We start from the raw sequence: 22,783 nt of genomic DNA on the forward strand, positions 1-22,783 counted from the left end.
AATGCAGGTCTAAGTGTCATGATTAGATTAGATTGAATCATGCCTATCAATGTGATATGTGTTGTACTTTTTTCTTTTCTTTTATTCTTTGGTTAGTTCAGTTGCTTATATGCAAATGTTGTGGTGTTATGTATGTCTGTAACCCTGTGCTGCCTCTTGGCCAGGTCTCTCTTGCAAAAGAGGTTTTTAATCTCAATGAGACTAACCTGGTCAAATAAAAGTAAAAATAAAAAATTAGAGAATGTAGATTAGAAGAATGACTGTTGATCATAGTTTCTCCGTTATCTCTCTTCCTACAATACAGTCATTGAGTTCTGGACAAAATCCTATCTGACAATAACTGGAGGTGCACTCCAGTCTGCTATGATATGCACATTGTGTGAGTCGGAAGCCTAAGCCTGAGCCACCAACCTCCACCCAGCCACTCTCCCTACCCACCCCTCGAACCACGACTCTCTTCAACCTTCCTATCCCGAGCTACGGCCCCTTTTCCCTAGCTCCGCCCCCCTACCTTGACCCAAATCGGATCCACACCGAAATTCTATGGGTTCTGCCTTGGCCCATGCTACAGCGTTCCACAAAGTTTGATGAAAATCGGCCCAGTCGTTTTTTCCGTAATCCTGCTAACAGACAAACAAACCTTGGCGTAGGTAAAAAAAAAAATAGTTTGCATCCGAGAGACAAAATCTTTACAAATGTGGTCTGTGGACTACAGGGCTGTGTAGATGGTCCCGACATCTCCATTCACTCCAATGGACCAGTTTTTTACTCAACCTGGAAGTAAGGTCCTGGATTGAGCAGCACTGTCGAGTTGCAGCGAAATAAGACGGTTTGTGTTGTACTCTGAAAGGGTTTTTCCCCCTTGAAACAAATTGTACATGATCAGCTTTATTTTAGCATGCAAAAGTAGCGCAAGACCCATTCCTGGCTGTTCGTTGGCTAATGAGTCTCGCATTTTGGTCCTCCGCTGACGCCACTCTCTCTCTAGAGGACACTAGTGGACTATAAATTCTCCTTGAATGAAAATGTTGAGAAAGCCATTCACATCGACTGCTGACCGCTCTCAGCTGGCCACTTGTCTCATCAGACTCCTCCCCCCCCCCGCTGACCGCTCTGAGCTGGCCACTTGTCTCATCAGACTCCTCCCCCCCCCTGCTGACCGCTCTCAGCTGGCCACTTGTCTCATCAGACTCCTCCCCCCCCCTGCTGACCGCTCTCAGCTGGCCACTTGTCTCATCAGACTCCTCCCCCCCCCCCCCCTGCTGACCGCTCTCAGCTGGCCACTTGTCTCATCAGACTTCCCCCCCCCCCCTGCTGACTGCTCTCAGCTGACCACTTGTCTCATCAGACTCCCCCCCCCCTCCCCCCGCTGACCGCTCTGAGCTGGCCACTTGTCTCATCAGACTCCTCCCCCCCCCCCCCGCTGACCGCTCTCAGCTGGCCACTTGTCTCATCAGACTCCTCCCCCCCCCCCCCCCCCCGCTGACCGCTCAGCTGGCCACTTGTCTCATCAGACTCCCCCCCCCCCCTGCTGACTGCTCTCAGCTGGCCACTTGTCTCATCAGACTCCTCCCCCCCCCCGCTGACCGCTCTGAGCTGGCCACTTGTCTCATCAGACTCCTCCCCCCCCCTGCTGACCGCTCTCAGCTGGCCACTTGTCTCATCAGACTCCTCCCCCCCCCCCCTGCTGACCGCTCTCAGCTGGCCACTTGTCTCATCAGACTTCCCCCCCCCCCTGCTGACTGCTCTCAGCTGGCCACTTGTCTCATCAGACTCCTCCCCCCCCCCCTGCTGACTGCTCTCAGCTGGCCACTTGTCTCATCAGACTCCTCCCCCCCCCCCCTGCTGACCGCTCTCAGCTGGCCACTTGTCTCATCAGACTCCTCCCCCCCCCCCCTGCTGACTGCTCTCAGCTGACCACTTGTCTCATCAGACTCCCCCCCCCTCCCCCCGCTGACCGCTCTGAGCTGGCCACTTGTCTCATCAGACTCCTCCCCCCCCCCCCGCTGACCGCTCTCAGCTGGCCACTTGTCTCATCAGACTCCTCCCCCCCCTGCTGACCACTCTCAGCTGCCCACTTGTCTCATCAGACTCCTCCCCCCCCTGCTAACCACTCTCAGCTGGCCACTTGTCTCATCAGACTCCTCCCCCCCAGCTGACCGCTCTCAGCTGGCTACTTGTCTCATCAGACTCCTCCCCCCCGCTGACCGCTCTCAGCTGGCCACTTGTCTCATCAGACTCCTCCCCCCCCCAGCTGACCGCTCTGAGCTGGCCACTTGTCTCATCAGACTCCTCCCCCCCCAGCTGACCGCTCTCAGCTGGCCAGTTGTCTCATCAGACTCCTCCCCCCCCGCTGACCGCTCTCAGCTGGCCACTTGTCTCATCAGACTCCTCCCCCCCCCCCGCTGACCGCTCTCAGCTGGCCACTTGTCTCATCAGACTCCTCCCCCCCCAACCCCTCCCAGGACCAGCACACATTCTGAAGCGCTTTGAACTCTAAGGACTCTCAATACCTTTTCTTCTATATGTTTTAGGATCTTTATTGTTTGAGTTGAACTGGTCCCTCTTGACTTCATTTCTTTTGGAGAAGGCAGCTACGTTATACTGGCAACCTCCCTGTGTGTTACATGGACAGCCACCCATCTGACAGAATTAAATTTCTTTTTTTGGTGAACTATTCCTTAAAGTATAAGTTTAAAGTATCCTTTAAGGGTTTAAAGTATCCTTTAAACCCATCTTTAGTGTGATGTTTGGCAGCTTTGTGGGGAAAGGCAGTGATTTCACTCATTCAAAGTAGGACAAAGAAAGAGGGTAACATGTCTGTTATGAGGCCTGGTAAACAAGTTCCTGGAATGTTTTCTTGTGAACTTTCAGTCGATGTGGTTCAGATCTGGTCTTGTCTGGTCTTGCAGTCTGCCCCCCTCCCTCCTGCCCCCGCTCACCTGCCGAACCTATTACAATGACTGGGATCAGCCCGAGGGAGGGCTGTGTGTGTGTGAGAGAGAGAGGGGTGTGTGTTTGTTTGTGAGAGAGAGAGGGGTGGGTGTGTGTTTGTGAGAGAGAGAGGGGTGGGGGTGTTCTGAAAGGTTTGGACCAGGTCGCTGGTCAGGTGATGAACTTCTTGCATGTGTTTAGTGCGAGGAAAACCCTTGGTGAGCACAGGGATAACATGCAAACTCCACACAGAAAAGCCCCTTTTCATAAGATAGCCCAGCTGGGCACCAGGCACCGAAAGCATGTGGAGAATCCCCAGTGACAACAGTGACCCGAGGCGGGAATCCAACCCAGAACCTTCATGCTGTGAGGTGAGCTCAGGTGACACTGCTACCTGTGCCACCTATTTTGAAAAAAAAAATGTTTGCATTATTTTTGTCTTGGTAGAAAGGATGTCACAGCCTTGTGAGTGCGAGTTGGGTTGTTTGCTAGTCAGATTGGTGGAAGACTAGACTCTAATCTTAGACATTGCCACTGCGTACGCTCTTATTTTGAAATGTAGAGTTGCCACATCACAGTCAATCTGTGTGTGTGTGTGTGTGACTAATCCCAGGTAAACAAGACAAAGGGGTGTGTGTGTGTGTGTGTGTGTGTGTGTGTGTGTGTAAAAAGCAGGCAGGTGGGGCTCGTTTTCCTTCCTCTTCCCTCTCTTTTGTTACAGATTCCTTGACTGAAAGGGGAACTCAACTCTTTTCCACACACACTCCGGCACGGGACGGTCCTGGAACGAAAAGACTCAAGAGGAGCAGCTTCTAGCCGGACGGGTCAAGCCTTTTCGAGAGGCCGGGGGTTTGCTTCTGCCGCTCTGGTAAGTAAGATGTTTTTGGGGATAATAATATGTTGGTATGTTCTGCGGCTGGATGTAGGCTACAGGTATGTATAGGCACCGCCCTGAAGCCATTGTTCAGCAGCATTCTGTTGCGTTAAGAGGAAACCTGAATGACCAGACTTTTTGAGAATACCTTCACGGTCATCTGCCACGTTGTAGACGCTCAGAATAATGCCAGGTTTTGTCATTTGCGCCATTTGTGGCCGTTGTTTGTCTTTTTTAAATCCCACCAATGGCGTTCCTCACAGCGATATAGTGTATATCCCATGTAAGAGGCTGTGATTGTGGGTTGTAGTATTTTTTTTAAACGTTGGTAATAGGTTTGTAATGTGCTCTTGTGCTCAGGCTTGTGTTGAATATCTGTGAAAGACGTCGTAGGCTAATGCATGTTTCATGGGTGAGATGTGATGCGAGTGACTTGGCACAAAACCAAACTGAATGCCTCGAGTGATACTACAAGTAAACCTGCACTGCTTTAGCCATGTCCTGCTCTATTTGTCTCTTTTTCTTCTCAATCTGCCCCAAAGTCTGTCTACTGTACATCTACTGTAGCACAATGTGTCTACTGTACATCTACTGTAGCACAATGCTGGTGTCTACTGTACATCTACTGTAGCACAATGTGTCTACTGTACATCTGCTGTAGCACAATGCTGGTGTCTACTGTACATCTACTGTATCACAATGCTGGTGTCTACTGTACATCTACTGTATCACAATGCTGGTGTCTACTGTACATCTACTGTATCACAATGCTGGTGTCTACTGTACATCTACTGTAGCACACTGCTGGTGTCTACTGTACATCTACTGTAGCACACTGCTGGTGTCTACTGTACATCTACTGTAACACAATGCTGGTGTCTACTGTACATCTACTGTAGCACACTGCTGGTGTCTACTGTACATCTACTGTAACACAATGCTGGTGTCTACTGTACATCTACTGTAGCACAATGCTGGTGTCTACTGTACATCTACTGTAGCACACTGCTGGTGTCTACTGTACATCTACTGTAACACAATGCTGGTGTCTACTGTACATCTACTGTATCACAATGCTGGTGTCTACTGTACATCTACTGTATCACAATGCTGGTGTCTACTGTACATCTACTGTAGCACAATGCTGGTGTCTACTGTACATCTACTGTAGCACAATGCTGGTGTCTACTGTACATCTACTGTAGCACAATGCTGGTGTCTACTGTACATCTACTGTAGCACAATGCTGGTGTCTACTGTACATCTACTGTAACACAATGCTGGTGTCTACTGTACATCTACTGTATCACAATGCTGGTGTCTACTGTACATCTACTGTAACACAATGCTGGTGTCTACTGTACATCTACTGTAGCACAATGCTGGTGTCTACTGTACATATACTGTAGCACAATGCTGGTGTCTACTGTACATCTACTGTAACACAATGCTGGTGTCTACTGTACATCTACTGTAGCACAATGTGTCTACTGTACATCTACTGTAGCACAATGCTGGTGTCTACTGTACATCTACTGTAGCACAATGCTGGTGTCTACTGTACATCTACTGTAGCACAATGCTGGTGTCTACTGTACATCTACTGTATCACAATGCTGTGAAGATGTACTTTTATGGGGGGAAATGAAAAGGCCGGTTTGCTACAGTATTGCCAAACGAGGATCAAAAAGTATCAGGTGCTCTTGGAAAACGGGGGGAAAAACTGAATGGTAAACAAAGGGACAATCCAGGCACTCCACATATGAGTGTATATAACACTGAGGAAGGAACTATTTTAAAAAGCATTTATTGTAGTGTCTAGATCATTAAAAAAGACAACATGTTTCGACCACTTCTTCAGGGCTTTCAACACAACAACCTGTGCGTGAGTCGCGTGACCTCACCTCCACTATCTAATAGCAACAGCTAATTGTCCTTCTTTTGTTGGTAGCATTGTTTTGAATGTTCTGTCTTTTGGCTCAGGTTGAGTTATAGCTGTGTGCTTTTCAGGTGTGGACTTTTAACATCCTTTTATTCTGTCATTAGGACCAGGCTGATGTTTGCTTAGGTAGATGAAGTGGTGAAGAGTTGAAAACCTACTTTTGCTGAAGGTCAACTTGACTCGTGACTTTATAATCCAGTGGTTCTCAAAGTGGGGTCCGGGGACCCCCAGGGATCCTTGAGGGGGTCCGGTGGTCCCCAGCAAAAAGGGGAATGATTTTACAATAATTCCTCATAAGTAACACAATGACATGGTCATGGGTTTCAGACACTTTATTTAATAAAGCGAAAGCAAATTCTATCAGATGGGGCACCCTGGGACAGAATCGTATCAGATGGGGGGTCCGTGGTCTAATTTGTGTCAGTTTAGGGGTCTTTGATGTGAACAAGTTTGAGAACCACTGTTCTAATCCCTCGTTAACTGATTACCTTGACTCAGGTTACTGTAACTGAGTAGCGTTGTTGTGTGTTCTTGTAACTGAGTAGCGTCGTTGTGTGTTCTTGTAACTGAGTAGCATTGTTGTGTGTTCTTGTAACTGAGTAGCGTCGTTGTGTGTTCTTGTAACTGAGTAGCATCGTTGTGTGTTCTTGTAACTGAGTAGCGTTGTTGTGTGTTCTTGTAACTGAGTAGCGTTGTTGTGTGGTCTTGTAACTGAGTAGCATTGTTGTGTGTTCTTGTAACTTAGTAGCGTCGTCGTGTGTTCTTGTAACTGAGTAGCGTCGTTGTGTGTTCTTGTAACTGAGTAGCATTGTTGTGTGTTCTTGTAACTGAGTAGCGTTGTTGTGTGTTCTTGTAACTGAGTAGCATTGTTGTGTGTTCTTGTAACTGAGTAGCGTCGTCGTGTGTTCTTGTAACTGAGTAGTGTTGTTGTGTGTTCTTGTAACTGAGTAGCGTTGTTGTGTGTTCTTGTAACTGAGTAGCGTCGTTGTGTGTTCTTGTAACTGAGTAGCGTTGTTGTGTGTTCTTGTAACTTGAGTAGCGTCGTTGTGTGTTCTTGTAACTGAGTAGCACCATTGTGTGTTCTTGTAACTGAGTAGCGTTGTTGTGTGTTCTTGTAACTTAGTAGCGTCGTCGTGTGTTCTTGTAACTGAGTAGCGTTGTTGTGTGGTCTTGTAACTGAGTAGCATTGTTGTGTGTTCTTGTAACTGAGTAGCGTTGTTGTGTGTTCTTGTAACTGAGTAGCATTGTTGTGTGTTCTTGTAACTGAGTAGCGTTGTTGTTGTGTGTTCTTGTAACTTAGTAGCGTCGTCGTGTGTTCTTGTAACTGAGTAGCGTTGTTGTGTGTTCTTGTAACTGAGTAGCGTCGTTGTGTGTTCTTGTAACTGTGTAGCATCGTTGTGTGTTCTTGTAACTGAGTAGCGTCGTTGTGTGTTCTTGTAACTGAGTAGCGTTGTTGTGTGTTCTTGTAACTGAGTAGCGTTGTTGTGTGTTCTTGGAACTGGTTACATGCTGCCACTCCGACGTGCTGCCACCCCGACATTCTGCCACTCCGAAATATCGGCACTCAGAAAGGGGGTCTATATTCCCCGTTTTTCACTAACCTCTCCCAGCCCCCACGCCAAACCTAACCTCCCCCCATGCCTAAACCTAACCTCCCCCAGACCCTAACCCAAAACCTAACCTCTCCCACCCCCACGCCTAAACCTAAGGTCGGCATTGCGGCTTCTAAGGTGAACGACCGCCAGTCCGGATAATGGAAGTTAACGTTCGGAGTGGCAGGGCTTCGGAAAGGCAGAGGAACCCCCTTGGAACTTAGTAGCGTTGTTGTGTGTTCTTGTAACCGGGTAGTGCTGTTGTGTGTTCTTGTAACTGAGTAGCGTTGTTGTGTGTTCTTGTAACTGAGTAGTGTTGTTGTGTGTTCTTGTAACTGAGTAGCGTTGTTGTGTGTTCTTGTAACTGAGTAGCGTTGTTGTGTGTTCTTGTAACTGAGTAGCGTTGTTGTGTGTTCTTGTAACTTGAGTAGCGTCGTTGTGTGTTCTTGTAACTGAGTAGCACCATTGTGTGTTCTTGTAACTGAGTAGCGTTGTTGTGTGTTCTTGTAACTGAGTAGCGTTGTTGTGTGTTCTTGTAACTGAGTAGCGTCGTTGTGTTTTCTTGTAACTTGAGTAGCGTCGTTGTGTGTTCTTGTAACTGAGTAGCACCATTGTGTGTTCTTGTAACTGAGTAGTGTTGTTGTGTGTTCTTGTAACTGAGTAGTGTTGTTGTGTGTTCTTGTAACTGAGTAGCGTTGTTGTGTGTTCTTGTAACTGAGTAGCGTTGTTGTGTGTTCTTGTAACTTAGTAGCGTCATGTGTTCTTGTAACTTAGTAGCGTTGTTGTGTGTTCTTGTAACTGAGTAGCGTTGTTGTGTGTTCTTGTAACTTAGTAGCGTCATGTGTTCTTGTAACTTAGTAGCGTTGTTGTGTGTTCTTGTAACTGAGTAGCGTTGTTGTGTGTTCTTGTAACTTAGTAGCGTTGTTGTGTGTTCTTGTAACTGAGTAGCGTTGTTGTGTGTTCTTGTAACTGAGTAGCGTCGTTGTGTGTTCTTGTAACTGAGTAGCATTGTTGTGTGTTCTTGTAACTGAGTAGCGTCGTTGTGTGTTCTTGTAACTTAGTAGCGTCGTCGTGTGTTCTTGTAACTGAGTAGCGTCGTTGTGTGTTCTTGTAACTGAGTAGCGTCATTGTGTGTTCTTGTAACTGAGTAGCGTTGTTGTGTGTTCTTGTAACTGAGTAGCGTTGTTGTGTGTTCTTGGAACTGGTTACATGCTGCCACTCCGACGTGCTGCCACTCCGACATTCTGCCACTCCGAAATATCGGCACTCAGAAAGGGGGTCTATATTCCCCGTTCTTCACTAACCTCTCCCAGCCCCCACGCCAAACCTAACCTCCCCCCATGCCTAAACCTAACCTCCCCCAGACCCTAACCCAAAACCTAACCTCTCCCACCCCCACGCCTAAACCTAAGGTCAGCATTGCGGCTTCTAAGGTGAACGACCGCCAGTCCGGATAATGGAAGTTAACGTTCGGAGTGGCAGGGCTTCGGAAAGGCAGAGGAACCCCCTTGGAACTTAGTAGCGTTGTTGTGTGTTCTTGTAACCGGGTAGTGCTGTTGTGTGTTCTTGTAACTGAGTAGCGTTGTTGTGTGTTCTTGTAACTGAGTAGCGTTGTTGTGTGTTCTTGTAACTTAGTAGCGTCATGTGTTCTTGTAACTGAGTAGCGTTGTTGTGTGTTCTTGTAACTGAGTAGCGTTGTTGTGTGTTCTTGTAACTTAGTAGCGTCATGTGTTCTTGTAACTGAGTAGCGTTGTTGTGTGTTCTTGTAACTGAGTAGCGTTGTTGTGTGTTCTTGTAACTGAGTAGCGTTGTTGTGTGTTCTTGTAACTTAGTAGCGTTGTTGTGTGTTCTTGTAACTGAGTAGCGTTGTTGTGTGTTCTTGTAACTGAGTAGCGTCGTTGTGTGTTCTTGTAACTGAGTAGCGTCGTTGTGTGTTCTTGTAACTGAGTAGCGTTGTTGTGTGTTTTTGTAACTGAGTAGCATCGTTGTGTGTTCTTGTAACTGAGTAGCATCATTGTGTGTTCTTGTAACTGAGTAGCATTGTTGTGTGTTCTTGTAACTGAGTAGCGTTGTTGTGTGTTCTTGTAACTGAGTAGCGTCGTTGTGTGTTCTTGTAACTGAGTAGCGTCGTTGTGTGTTCTTGTAACTGAGTAGCGTTGTTGTGTGTTCTTGTAACTGAGTAGCGTTGTTGTGTGTTCTTGTAACTGAGTAGCGTTGTTGTGTGTTCTTGTAACTGAGTAGCGTTGTTGTGTGGTCTTGTAACTGAGTAGCGTTGTTGTGTGTTCTTGTAACTGAGTAGCGTCGTTGTGTGTTCTTGTAACTGAGTAGCGTCGTTGTGTGTTCTTGTAACTGAGTAGCGTTGTTGTGTGGTCTTGGATCAACGTAAACTGACAAACTGTGGATCCATCCAGTGAGAGGAATCTTTACTTTCTTTCTGCATTTTATTTTCTAATTTATAATGTTTAAGTAAAGTGATCCTTTATTGTCCCCGTGGCCAAATTCATCCTCTGCATTTGACCCATCCTCTAGTAGGAACCTTCCTAGAACTGGAACCATCCTCTACTAGGAACCTTCCTAGAACTAGGAGCCACAGGGCAGCACCCGGCGACCAACTCCAGTTCTTTTGCCAGTGCCTTGGTCAGGGGCAGGAGTATTAACCCTAACATACATGTCTTTGATGATGGGAGGAAACCCGCACGAACACAGGGAGAACATGCAAACTCCACACAGAAAAGACCTGGGATGGACCGGGGTTCGAACCTGGGGCCACCTTGCTGTGCAGTGCTAAGTAACCACTGAGCCAGCAGTTTTGTTTCCAGTGAAAATAATCTAGTGTGAACTCTGTCATCTCTCCTGTTAGTTCATCACATTGAAAAGATCACAGCTGACAATGTTCTCTGTTCTAAAGAGGAACTCAGGAACGTTTACTCTCGAGGACATTTGAAATCAGACACTTTTTTTAACTCAGTAGATTTTCACAAAGTACTTTTACTTCTACTTCTGTAAATCATCAGCAACTTAACAGTAGTCCTTCTTCTTGAGTAGAATGTTCTTTCCACCCGGCCCTAGCCTGATATCACACTGATTTGTCAACTCAGTCTGATATTGGCTCCACTCTCGATTTCTATGACAGGGGATTTCATTTTCCCTAGCAAATCACAGAGACCAACAATGAATCTGCCTGAATATAATCCAATCAGGAGAACATCTCCCCTTTGAATAAATGTCTTCAAAGCAGAGTGCTGTTTGGATTTCAAAGTCATTGTTCTTATTAGGTCCAGCGCACTTGACAAAGGCATTAGTCCACTCTGACAAGAGTTTTTTTTTTAATGTAGAAAATCACTGTTGCATGTCGCAATGCCAGAGGTCTCCTTGCCAGAGAGAGAAGCTGAAAACATCTGAAACTCTTATTACTAATACTCATGTTCGTGCGTCACAAAGATTTGTGCGATGATGAAACCAGGGGTGTAGTGCTATTTATTAACGTGCCAGAGCGCACCTACAAAGCACAACTCTACCCAAGCCAACAAAGGGTCATGTGATCCCTCAGGTCGTCCCCCTGTGTCACTTTCAGCTTTGTCTCGCTTGCCAGACTCTCTCCCTGCAGCAGGAGAAAAGTTGGTTCTCAGCGGAACCAAAAAATAGTTGTTTTTTCCTTGGGAACCGTGAGATCATCAGTGGGCGTGTCTCATTCTAGGCTGTGAAAACGAGCAGGAAGGAGAAGAAGGCAGTGACAACATGGAGAAAGATAATTTGCAGTGGTCTGCTGAGGAAACCAAATGTTTAGTGGCGATTTGGGCATCTACCGAATCTCAAGAAAAGCTAGAAAGCAGTACAAGAAAGAGCAAGTCGTATGCCGAACTTGCGGAAGAGATGGCCAAGGCTGGGTTCACTCGAACGCCAGACGAAATAATTAATAAACTTAATAAACTGAAGGACTACCGAATAATGTCCTCCCACTTTGGTTCCGCTTAAACTGGTGTGAACACGGCGGGCTGGTTCGCCAGAAAGCTCCAAGGTTCTGAGACTCCAGAACGGAGCCGGAGCCAGAACCAGAACCGTGTCTGTCTGAAAGCGGTATGAGAGAGCTAAGTCCACCAGACTGCTTCAACCCAGTCAGACTACTTTGCAGCTGCTGATCAAGTCGTCCTGCTCATTTCTATTGAATGATTTCAAAGTAAAATAGAGTACGGCAGGGATGACTTCTTTTTAGGCCTTTTTACCTCTGACTTTCCCTGTGCTGCAGGTTCATAGGGGGAAAAGGCAATGGGAAGGAGGTCTATGGTTAACAACAAAAGTTTATGAAACAACAAAGTTTACGTTCAGCAAGATCATCTTCACAAATGAGGACCACTTTTATAACTTTTGAAGCATTTTCAGAAAATCGCGTAAAAAGAAAAAGTCATAAAATCGTCCACATTTTGTGAAGATTATTACTTCAAAGAAAAGTAGCTCACAACAGGCCCGGCTCCAGGATGAAGTGACTGAGGGGGCAGTTACAAATATGAGTGTGCAAATCTTTTTATAATATAAAAATGTTTTACTATAGGCACTTGTGACATGTGACATAGAAGCCATTCTCATTCAGAAATATTAATATATTAAGTTGAGAGGTCAAGGGACCCCTTTGAAAATGGTCATGCCCGTTTTTCCCTCACCACATTTTTTGCCTAAGTTGCAGCATTATTTAGCCCGCTTCCCGACATGGTCTTCTAGTTTCATATAGCAGTAGTCTAGGCACGCTTTACAGCGCTTTTGGCCATGGGGGCGTAAACCAAGGAAACAGGAAACAACACCGGAAAAAAGTGCGCAAAAAAAGTCTTTGTTGCCGTTAGCTTGACGCGGCGAGGTTACGTTAGCTAGAGCCTGATAAAAAGAACAACACAAGTTGTATAGTAGCGTTGGCACATTTCTCTAGTAGTCACTGCCAAGGAAGGTTTCTGGAGAGCCAAAGACAATGGAGTACTCGCCATGTGAAATCTTATGATCAATGTCCATGTCTTTCCCAGCACAGGCAGCAGAGATGCCTTTGGATTTCAACTGTTGTACTTGATCCTCCATTATCGATAACAGCGGACAGACAACTTTAACTATTCCATCAACTGGCCATTTGTTTGAAAAGTAAAGCTTCGGTATTGGCTTAAAATATGTGATATTGTGAATCCGCCATGTTTCTACAAGAACTTCTTAAAAAAGTTTGTTCGGTACGTCCCTCTTTTTTGTTGTTTTCCGTTTTATTTTCTTATTCGTTGTGTCTGATTCTCAAATGAACGAGCTGTTTCCGCTGCTTGTTTCCTGTCTAGGGCGGGCTCTAGGCCGGAAACAAAAACCTCTTGTAAACGGGGGCCAGGCTCTTTGTCGCCGAGAAGAGCCTGGTGACGTGAGGTTATGATAGCAGTATCTTCACTCTAACTTTAAAAACGAGTCCGCTACAGCCTCGGAGAGACGGTGTTGTCGGCATCCGTGAGTAGAAGAGGATGTATGGGACCCTTAGCTTAGGGCCCAAGGCAGTTGTCAAATAGTCATCATCTACTCGCCCTCAGCTGGCCAGTTGAAACACTGTGGAGGAAACACTTTTAAATGGATTAATATGGAATGGAAGTGCCTCCTGTGATGTCAGCGCCAGCAGCATGTCCAGCTGCAAGTGATGTCACAAGAGGAGAACGCCCATTTAGAATGGCACCTTTTTCTCCATTCTGCCCTGGGGCCCTGTTTTTTTTTTTGTATTTTCGTACTAATGAGCCCAAAATGTAAATTCATTAAAAAAAGAAAATACACGCTCTTTAAAGATATTGAGTATCTGCACAAAATGTCAACCTAACCACGTCTTCTATCACTCTTCAGTCAACCGTTTGTAATGTGTCACTCTGTTTTGTGTCCTTCATCCCCTCCATGACTTCCCCCAAACTCTCCAGTCTTCCCTCCAATCCATCCATCCATCATCCATCCCCCTCTCCTCGACCATGTCCACGCCCGTCCCTCCTCCCCGGCCGCGAGGCATCGACTTCAGCCTGCCGACGTGCGGGGAGACGCGGTGTAGCGGGCGGGGCACCTGCACGGTCCCCCCCGGCGGGGGCTCTGAACTGGTGTGTGACTGCGTGCTGGGCTACCAGGGAGACTCCTGCCAGGACACGGTGAACGAGGCGCTCAGCCTGCCGCTCACCCTGGGCGTGCTGTTCGCCATCGTCGGGCTGGTGCTGCTGGCCTTCATCGTCGCCAAGATCAGGCAGAGGCAGAAGAAGAAGCGCAGGTACCCAAACTTCTCAACCCCAATCGCTATACAGTCCAATGTAGCCATTGTACAATGTACAATATTGTATCGTAGAGATGAGAGGAAAGACGAGATTAGATCAGATTAGACAAAACAAAAATGAAGTAATGCATGTTCTGTCTTTGTTCAACAGGAAAGAAATGGCCGCTAAACATGGATACAATGTGGCTGTTTGAGGAGGATGAATCTCCATTATATTTAAGGTGGGAATAAGACAAACTAAAACACTATAGATGCATAGGCAGATTATGACATGATGGGCCCCTGGGCCTGGATGCATAAAGGGCCCACCCTCACAGCGCACATGGATTAAGGCCAGAATAACATACATTCACCTGCATCAACAGGATTTACAGCAGCACAACAACAAGAAATACTATTGATCTGTATCTCAATACAGGCTCCAAAATTAACCGTTTTGTCCACAAGCCAAATGGCTACTCAATGTTAAAATTTTACCACCCACTCAATAGATTACCATTGTTTTTTGTTGTTGTTTTTTTGCTGGTGAGTGAATCAAGTAAATTAAAGCCAAAAGCACAATAACCCTCCAATTGACCATAAACATATGGAACATTTTGTCAAAAATAAAGGGTTGTTTATGGTCCCAGGCCCGGGCAAATACGCGTTGGCCCTGTGAAGAGGTTATGGGCCCCTGGGTCTGGGCCCGGTAGGCCCGTTCGGTAATACATCCCTGTGTCTTATCTGTATAAAATATCTGTAAAATATAGAGGATCCAGTCTGTAAAAGTGTTATTTGGCACACACACACAACAAAGATCTACAGTATGTGATATGTTCTTATGTTATACGAGGGATCAGCCGAGCAGCATTTTGGTAAACAAACCGCGTCACTGGGTGGCAACGGCAATGGAAACCTATGGAGCCCAAGTGGCGCGAGGCTTGAATGTCTGACTCTACTAGCCAGTTAACTCTGTTTACATTTTAAAAACTGCGACAGTTCACACAACTTTAACGCGACATGCATATATTATACATCAAACTCTTGAGCTACAGTACTTCTGCTCTCACTCAGAATGTCAAAAATATAAGCGATGTCATGTATGTTTGTTTGACACAACTCATACATACATACATTAACTGCCGCGGGGTTCCGCATTTCTGCGTGTCAAGCGACGTCATGCTGATTCGTCCTATATCTATTTTTTATTATGTTATATGTGATATGTACAGTATGTAAATATTTACCATCTTTTCTTAATTTTGTACTACAAGATATTGTACGAGTAGATGTCACTTCTAACAGTTGATATTTTATTTTCAAACCAACTTAAGTTCTGCATGAGCATCCACTGATACCGGACATTTGAAGGAAAAATCCACCATAAGACATTTGACCTGTTAATAAAAACAGCTGCTGGTGATGACGTTCTTTGCATTCCTCGCTCCATTCAGTAGTTTGTTGTATAGCCTACTTCTCTTATTGGTAGATAACCGGCCAATCGTAGACGAGGTGACATCACCTCCAGATGTTTGCAGCAGCTCCAGTGGAGTTTTGATATGAGAAGATGTTTCAGGATGTCAAACATCTTTGGTAAACATCAGCTTTTGGTGTCAGTCCCTCACAATCAAAGAGCAAGGGCTTCAACAATCGTACAGAGAGAAGTAACATCGTGGACAGAGATGGGCGAAAATACATCAAAAAGTATTTTGATACAAATTACAAATACGGTACTTGCTCAAAACATGTATCACAATACAAATACAAAATACTGGTCTGAAAAATGTATTTGAAATACAAATACGTATTTTGTATTTTGAAAATACATGAAAATACATTTTATAAAAACGGATAAAGAACTGCAACAATTAGTCAATTCATCGATTCATTGCCAAATATTACATAACTTTCCTATTTTGATTATCTATTAATCATTTTGAGCCATTTCTTTAAGGAAAAATGTCCTAATTCTCTGATTCCAGCTTCTCAAATGAGAAATGTTCTGGTTTATTTAGATGGTAAATCATCTCTTTTGTCCTCTGTGGCAGTATTCTCCTTTGTGTACCATCTAACTCACTACAGTTCTTCCATTTCAGTTGTTTTTCAGCACATATTATTTCTCCTTCACTTCAGCTGATAATTGCCTTCTGTGAGGGCTTTTGAGTTACAGGTAGCATCTCTACATGTTACAGTAACCTCACGTTTTGGAGCTTTGACCATGTTTAGTCATAGATATGAGATCTGTTATGAAAGTTATGTTATGATAGTAGGTCCCCTATGAACAACTTCACATCCACCATGTCAGTAAATTGTCACATAATATAGTCTTTATTTAACATGCTGCACACATAGAAATACAGCAACATTATTTATTCCACCACAAAAGGTTACTTTTCAGGAACATGTAACCATGGTGCCGCAGTATGGCATTCATGGTGAGGGGAACTTAATCCTGTGGCTAATGTATGGAAACAGGGAGGTTGTCAGCTTTGTGACAGTATATTTATTTATCCATTTTGTATAGCTGAGTTGGGCACAGAGGTGTTTTTTTAATATTAGTTGTGTCTCTCTAATATGATGGTTTGGATGCAGTAAACAGTTTAATTTGCAGATAGGGCAGTTTGTCTTAGCATGCAATAGGCTTATCTAACGATCACATTTATTACTTTATATCTGGGGGAATTTCCACAAACACGAGGCTTCAGTACTAGTCAGACTTCCTGTTCTGTTTGAGTTAGACTTCCTGTCCATTTCAACAGTGTATAAATGGTTACAGACCAGTCGCTCAAACACCTTCATGACAGTTGAATCAACAGGCTTGTAATCATTCAGGCATCAGGCTGTAGCATTAGACTTCTACTCTATCAGCCTGGTGTAATGTGGTACTGTGTCGGGTTCATCACAGCTTTAATCAGAGGGTCAGGGGGACTCATGGTTCTGCACCCCGCTAAAGCTCAGAACCAAACATCCTTTTGTTATTGTTGTTTTGCTTTGTTTTGTTTTGTTGAATTAGCGTTAGTTGTGTCTCTCTAATATGAGACACTGGTTTGCAGTAAACAGTTTAATTTGCAGATAGGGCAGTGTTTGCGTTAGCATGCAATATCTGATCATCACATTTAGTACTTTATCTCTGGGGGAATTTCCGCCAACATGACGCTTCAGTACTCGGTTCCCACCCTACTCTTCCTCTGATTTGTGGTTGAGATTGATCTGAGGGTAAGCCAATCAGAGGCGGAGTAGAAGTGACATCTCACATTATGTCTTTTTTATTCCACAGTTTAAACCTGTGTCAATGTTTAAAATGTGTCCATTTGAGAAGAAAATGAAATAAAAATGTATTTTATTTGTTTAAAATACACAAAATACAAGATCTGAAAGTATTTTGATACAAATTACATCTTATTTTTCTCGGTCCAGCCAAATACAAATTACAAAATACACAAATGTATTTGAAATACGTATTTGAAATACATGTATTTAAAATACTGCCCATCTCTGATCGTGGAAGAGGAGAGAGAGCAGTTTCTCCACTGACAGCAGGAGAGAGACCAGAACGCACAGTTATCCATAACAAAATTACAGCTTAAAAAATGTAAGTTTACTATCACAGGTTTATAAGGGATTTATTCACAGTGACACTAGTACTAAGGGATGCAGGGTTATTGCGTGGATATGAATGGATATATCTCCCTGAAATGTTTCATTAAATTAGAAAGTAAGGAGTCAAGATTAAGGAGCGATAGAGATCGCCTCCATCAATAACTTCCAGCTTAAGGGGATTTTGCATGATTTTGCATGAATTAAGGTTCGTAGAGCCCCAAGAAGGAATGGAAACTTAGTAAAGGGATGACTGGTTTTAGATGGCAAAAAAAAAGCCTCATACTTGATGGTATTCAAACTTTTGACAGAAGCACACATGGAGTAAAAATAAATTTTTAAGGCTGTAATTTAAATACATTTTAAGAAGCCTGTAATTTATGAAGCATGTGATGTGTAATTTCCTCTTTTTATTCAATTATCATCTTTGTAACATAACCCCCCCCCCCCCTTCTCTCGCTGTCTGTCTGTCTGTCTCTCTCTCTCTCACATATCCAGGTCAACCGTGGCAGTGCGTTATGAACCCTTCCAGCCAGCGCACAGCGGATAGTAATGTAGATCCACCCTTGGGTCAGTCCTTTTCATTGTCAATGCTGCCCCCTAGCGGCACAAAGTCAACGTTGCGGTGTGACGAACGTACGGACAGACAGACCAGACGGAGACCGGTCCATGGTGGTCTGTCCCTGCTGTGGTCTGCACAGATCCAACACGCCCCTCTCTCTGCCTCACAGCATCACAGCCAGCAGCAAAACACCACCTCAGGAGAAGTCAAGGAATGAACACAGACTCTGAAATGCTGATTTGCATGTGGACATACAGATGTTGAAAATGACTTTCCTCCACCACACATTGGATTCTGTGACTAAAACACACACATTTTAGTAGTTACATTTAGCCAACCAAAACAATCTGCTTAGCGTTGAGTTTAAGCATTTCACCAGTATGGACGTTTTAGGCATGTGTTTTTATGTGAAGCACAATGAATTTGCCTTGTGCATGAAACGTGCTATAAAGTTTTCCTTTGCCTTTAAAAAGTAAAAACAATTTGGTGAAGGTTAAGTTTAAGCAAGTAAAGCAACAGTAAGGTGATTTCACACAAAAAATACAGCCTAAAATGAGCTTGATGAGTCTGGATACAAGATAAAATAACTTATAGAATCAGAAAAACTGTATTGATCCCCGAGGGGAAATTGGGACATGCTACAGTTGCTCGTCCTCAGGCATGAAAAAAAAATCAAAATAAGCATCAAACATAAGAGACATAGGACTGTTCCATATGAAATAGAAGGTACGTAGCCTATGTACAGTAAAGTGTCCATCAGTCTCCATCAGTCATTCTCAAGTACCATTTAGTAAAGTGAAATATCTGAGGTACCTACCATCCTTATATACCACAGAGGGAGTATAGTGATAGTAGTAATGATAATAATAATTTACATGCATCAACGATGCATCGATGCTCGGTTACATTATCAACGTTACTATGTGATGAATACAGATTTGGGTAATGTACCCAGCCTGCCTGTAGCTTCCAAACCATGATGCCAGGCTAATTTGAATTCTCAGTCTAGCTAAAGGCAAAGAAAGTGCAGTGCAAAATGTTTTCCTTCTGTATATGGAGGGTGGTAGGAGGTGAAATGCTGCCCCCTATTAAGTTTAGTTTTAGTTTAGTTTATTAGCACAAGGAGATGATATACGTCAGAAGTATAACAAGCAAAACGGGGAAAAGTTGTTCTTTGATGCATCACTGACTAAATTACTGTGCCTTTTTTTTTACCCACTGTATGAATAACCACGAGCATATGCAAGAAGCTTAAGCTATTCTTTGAGGTTTTCTTTTTATCTTTCTTATTGTCTTATTACTTTGATAACTTGGATAACACTGTAAAAAAGTAGTAGGCTAATTAGTCCCTTATTGGGTCAATTTTCTCAAATGAAGTAAAAAGTCGGCCAGTGAGGTTTGATCATTTGACTTGTTTCCAATAAATCGACTTGTTTGTAGACTCGAGAGTCGTGGCAGAAAGAGCAGTGATCCTTATTCTCAGTCCCATTTACAGAAAACTACTGACACAAGTGAAGATGCATGCTGGGAACTCCTGACACAAGTGAAGGTGCATGCTGGGAACTCCTGACACAAGTGAAGATGCATGCTGGGAACTCCTGACACAAGTGAAGGTGCATGCTGGGAACTCCTGACAAGTGAAGATGCATGCTGCGACACGGTGGGCTGATCTCTCCTCACTGCATGGTTCTCTGATCCCCCTCCCCCAGTGCCAGTGTGACATAAGCCGTTTTCACACATTATATATCCGCTTTATACTGGGAAATGACCAGAAAGCGGTGTAATGCCTTCATGTGTGAAAGTTGTTTTCCGGTATAAACGCGCCCCCGTCATCGCGGACATTTGACCACTTCTAACCTTGTGTTAAGAGCGGTATGTCTGCTTCATGTGTGGGCGTGCCGATTTCCCCCCTTCCCCTCTCTGCTCGCTCTCTGGCCAGTCCTTCAGTCCTCCGCAGCAGCCCGACACACACGCTTGTAGAGAAAGCAGATGCACGAAGCGAAATGTGGAAGTATTTTGCTTACGTTGCCGACAGCGAAGGCAAGCCCCTGGACACATCAAACTAAGCCAGTCTGTAAAAAGTGCTTCAACACGACGCAGGTGAACGGATAAACATCGAACCAGGCTATTTCTCTCCGACAGGGATCCCAACTTCTTCAGAGATTTCAGTGCAAAGACTGGTTAGCAAATGTGAAGGATACAACATACATGCCCTCTTAAGTCAAACGAGTGTGGTTTATTGTGTGACAAGCAAACTTATTTCACCATCGGAGTTTTCCTGCCCCCCAAAATACAGCTTCTTTCACGGCTATTTTTACACATGTGATCCCTCAGGTGTGAAGGGAAATTCCGGGAAATAGCCGTTATTGATTTACAGGCAATGTTCCTGTAGGCATGTGTGTAGGCTGCATGTTACCCAGCTGTGATTTGTCCGATCGATGAAGAGATTTTGACGTGTGTGTGTGTGTGTGTGTGTCTCACACACAGACTCCTGTCTTTATGAGGATAAGGAATGTAAGCTATGCTATGTGTGTAATGTGCACGTGATTGGTTGTGAGTGTGTGAACAGTGTGACACTGTTCTCACACTGATGAGTCACGACGACAAGGAAGGGAAGAGATTGATGGACGGACACGCCTCTATAGATTTTTGGACAAACAGTCAACCGCCAAGTCTCATCATCAGTCGCCAAACCACCACTTCCCTGTTCGTTTCCAGTGCTGCCAACTCGCAAACCACCACTTCCCTGTTCGTTTCCAGTGCTGCCAACTCACAAACCACCACTTCCCTGTTGGTTTCCAGTGCTGCCAACTCACCAAAGGTTGCTATCTGGGTCCACTCTGTGACCAGCAACAGATTGCTTTAAGCTGGAGGCCCGATGGCTGTGCCAGCAGTGCACCCTGCATGGTAGCTTGCCGCCATCGGTGTGTGTGTGTGAGAATGTAGGCATGGTGTAAAGCACTTTGGATCAAATCACTATATAAATGCAGGCCTTCTACCATTCCTGAGATATCCTGAGGTCTCTCTGAAAGCTGAGGGGTACAGAGTCTATATGACACAGAGGTTTATTAACTTATGGTGGGTTTAATATCCTGAGATCTCTCTGAAAGCTGAGGGGTACAGAGTCTATATGACACAGAGGTTTATTACCTTATGGTGGGTTTAATATCCTGAGATCTCTCTGAAAGCTGAGGGGTACAGAGTCTATATGACAGGTTTATTACCTTATGGTGGGTTTAATATCCTGAGATCTCTCTGAAAGCTGAGGGGTACAGAGTCTATATGACAGGTTTATTACCTTATGGTGGGTTTAATATCCTGAGGTCTCTCTGAAAGCTGAGGGGTACAGAGTCTATATGACACAGAGGTTTATTACCTTATGGTGGGTTTAATATCCTGAGATCTCTCTGAAAGCTGAGGCGTACACTACAGTCTTTACGATGCACTTTCAAGTCTTTTTTCTGAGAGTGGAAACCTGAGCCCGCCAGTCTCAGATCTGGTTTGGCTTCATTTTCACATTCCTTTGTAGTCGTAAATGTTCAGCAAAATGCAAATCAAGATGTACGACAAAATAGTCTTATTAGACTTCACTAGTAGTTATATATATATATATATAATAATATAATAGTGCTTATTTTTAGTTGCTTATCCTAACTAATCTGATTGTTAATGGTCACATTTACTAGTAACTACTTAATTAGCTGAGAGTAAAGATTTCCTTATTTTATTTCTGACTCCGTCATTTGACTCATGTAGGTGCTGAACAGCAAGAACGAGTTTCACAAATGTATCTGAGAATAAATTGATTTATCAGTGAACACATAAATACTATATACTTTCTGTTATGCACATACACTATTATGTCATGTTTGTTCTTACATAAAATGCAACAAAAGCCAAACCGGCTATTGTTTTAATATTTCACAATGCCTCTGTGACTGTGTATATTATACATATCACAGATTTGTGTCAATCAAATCAAATCAAATCAAGTGCTAAAGTTGTTTTACTTGTGGTCAATGTGATTGAGTGCTTCCATGTTAGCATTAGATTTCTCATGAAATATGAAGCAAGGAAATGTACCTGTTCAGCATTCCCTGTGTTAAAACCACAGCTTGTTCAGGTGATGAGTCTGTAATCTATTGTTAATAGATTGATTAAATGTTCTTTAACATTTGATCTGTTTGCTGTCATTTCAATCTGGGAACCCAAAGTCTATCAGGATAATGACATCGCTACAGTATAATCCTAATGTTAATTTAAAATTAGATATTCCTCTAAATATGGCTAAAAATCATCCAAACGGGGGGGTAAAACGGAAAAAAAAATTAACGGGTGCCGGCAAGACTCCCTAAAAAAAAAAATATATATATATATATATATATATATATATATATATATATATATATATATATATATATAAAAAAAAGACCTTTGTCCCCCTAATTGCAAACTCGTTCCGGCGCCACTGGACAGACGGCCGATATGTCCAGGTTTCCACTGTAGAGCGGATGCCCCGCCCCTTCCGTCATTGTTTCATGTTTCATATGCAGCTATTTATTATTATTATTATTAGCCGAAATGTCCTCTGGACCTACAGTACCATCGATCAGCTCCAACTCCATGCTCATGTCACTAGGGTACCGCAGGGATGATGTCATTTTGTAGGCTTTGTCCAGAAATTGCCGCCATTTGGTTCTTCAGTGGAGAAGTCTATGGGGTTTTAGAATAGGGATTTCACTAAAATTCATAAAATGAGGTCTGTGGTTAACAAAAGTTTATGGGAACACTACGAATTTGGATTCAGCATGAAACTCTTCACAAACGTGAATAACTTTTATGCCTTTTGAAGCGTTTTATAAAAATCCCATAAAAAAAAAATGCATTCACGTTCCAAAAGTCACAAAGGTTATTCACGTTTGTGAAGATTATCATGCGGAACTCAAATTTGTGTTCCCATAAACTTTTGTTAACCACAGACCTTATTTTATGCATTTAAGCGAAACCCCCATGTTAAATCCCATAGACTTTTCCTCTCAAGAACCCCGGA

At 43.9% G+C, this 22,783-nt stretch overlaps 1 protein-coding gene and 1 long non-coding RNA gene across 2 annotated transcripts; one reads left to right on the top strand and one right to left on the bottom strand.

Annotated features, from left to right (window-relative positions):
* The first annotated feature begins 3,122 nt into the window (after positions 1–3,122).
* On the top strand, positions 3,123–19,174 carry LOC310778586 (uncharacterized protein). Its single transcript, XM_083639061.1, has 5 exons — positions 3,123–3,305; positions 3,656–3,802; positions 13,258–13,592; positions 13,747–13,816; positions 17,670–19,174. The coding sequence occupies exons 3-4, from the start codon at positions 13,306–13,308 to the stop codon at positions 13,787–13,789; spliced, it is 330 nt and encodes a 109-aa protein (XP_083495187.1). The 5' UTR covers positions 3,123–3,305; positions 3,656–3,802; positions 13,258–13,305; the 3' UTR covers positions 13,790–13,816; positions 17,670–19,174.
* On the bottom strand, positions 18,869–21,821 carry LOC310778587. Its single transcript, XR_014552779.1, has 2 exons — positions 19,391–21,821; positions 18,869–19,360 (listed from the first exon to the last, which is right to left on the bottom strand). It is a non-coding gene; the product is annotated as an uncharacterized lncRNA (long non-coding RNA).
* Positions 21,822–22,783: the final 962 nt, after the last annotated feature.

This window comes from Poromitra crassiceps (assembly GCF_964638095.1).
Source record: "Poromitra crassiceps genome assembly, chromosome: 6".
NCBI lineage: Eukaryota > Metazoa > Chordata > Actinopteri > Beryciformes > Melamphaidae > Poromitra > Poromitra crassiceps.

Excerpts from the sequence above, each read along its gene's own strand:
- LOC310778586 (XM_083639061.1), top strand. The coding sequence starts at position 13,306 with ATGTCCACGCCCGTCCCTCCTCCCCGGCCGCGAGGCATCGACTTCAGC. Across the intron at positions 13,593-13,746 it reads AGGCAGAAGAAGAAGCGCAG|GAAAGAAATGGCCGCTAAAC; the intron begins GTACCCAAACTT and ends TTTGTTCAACAG.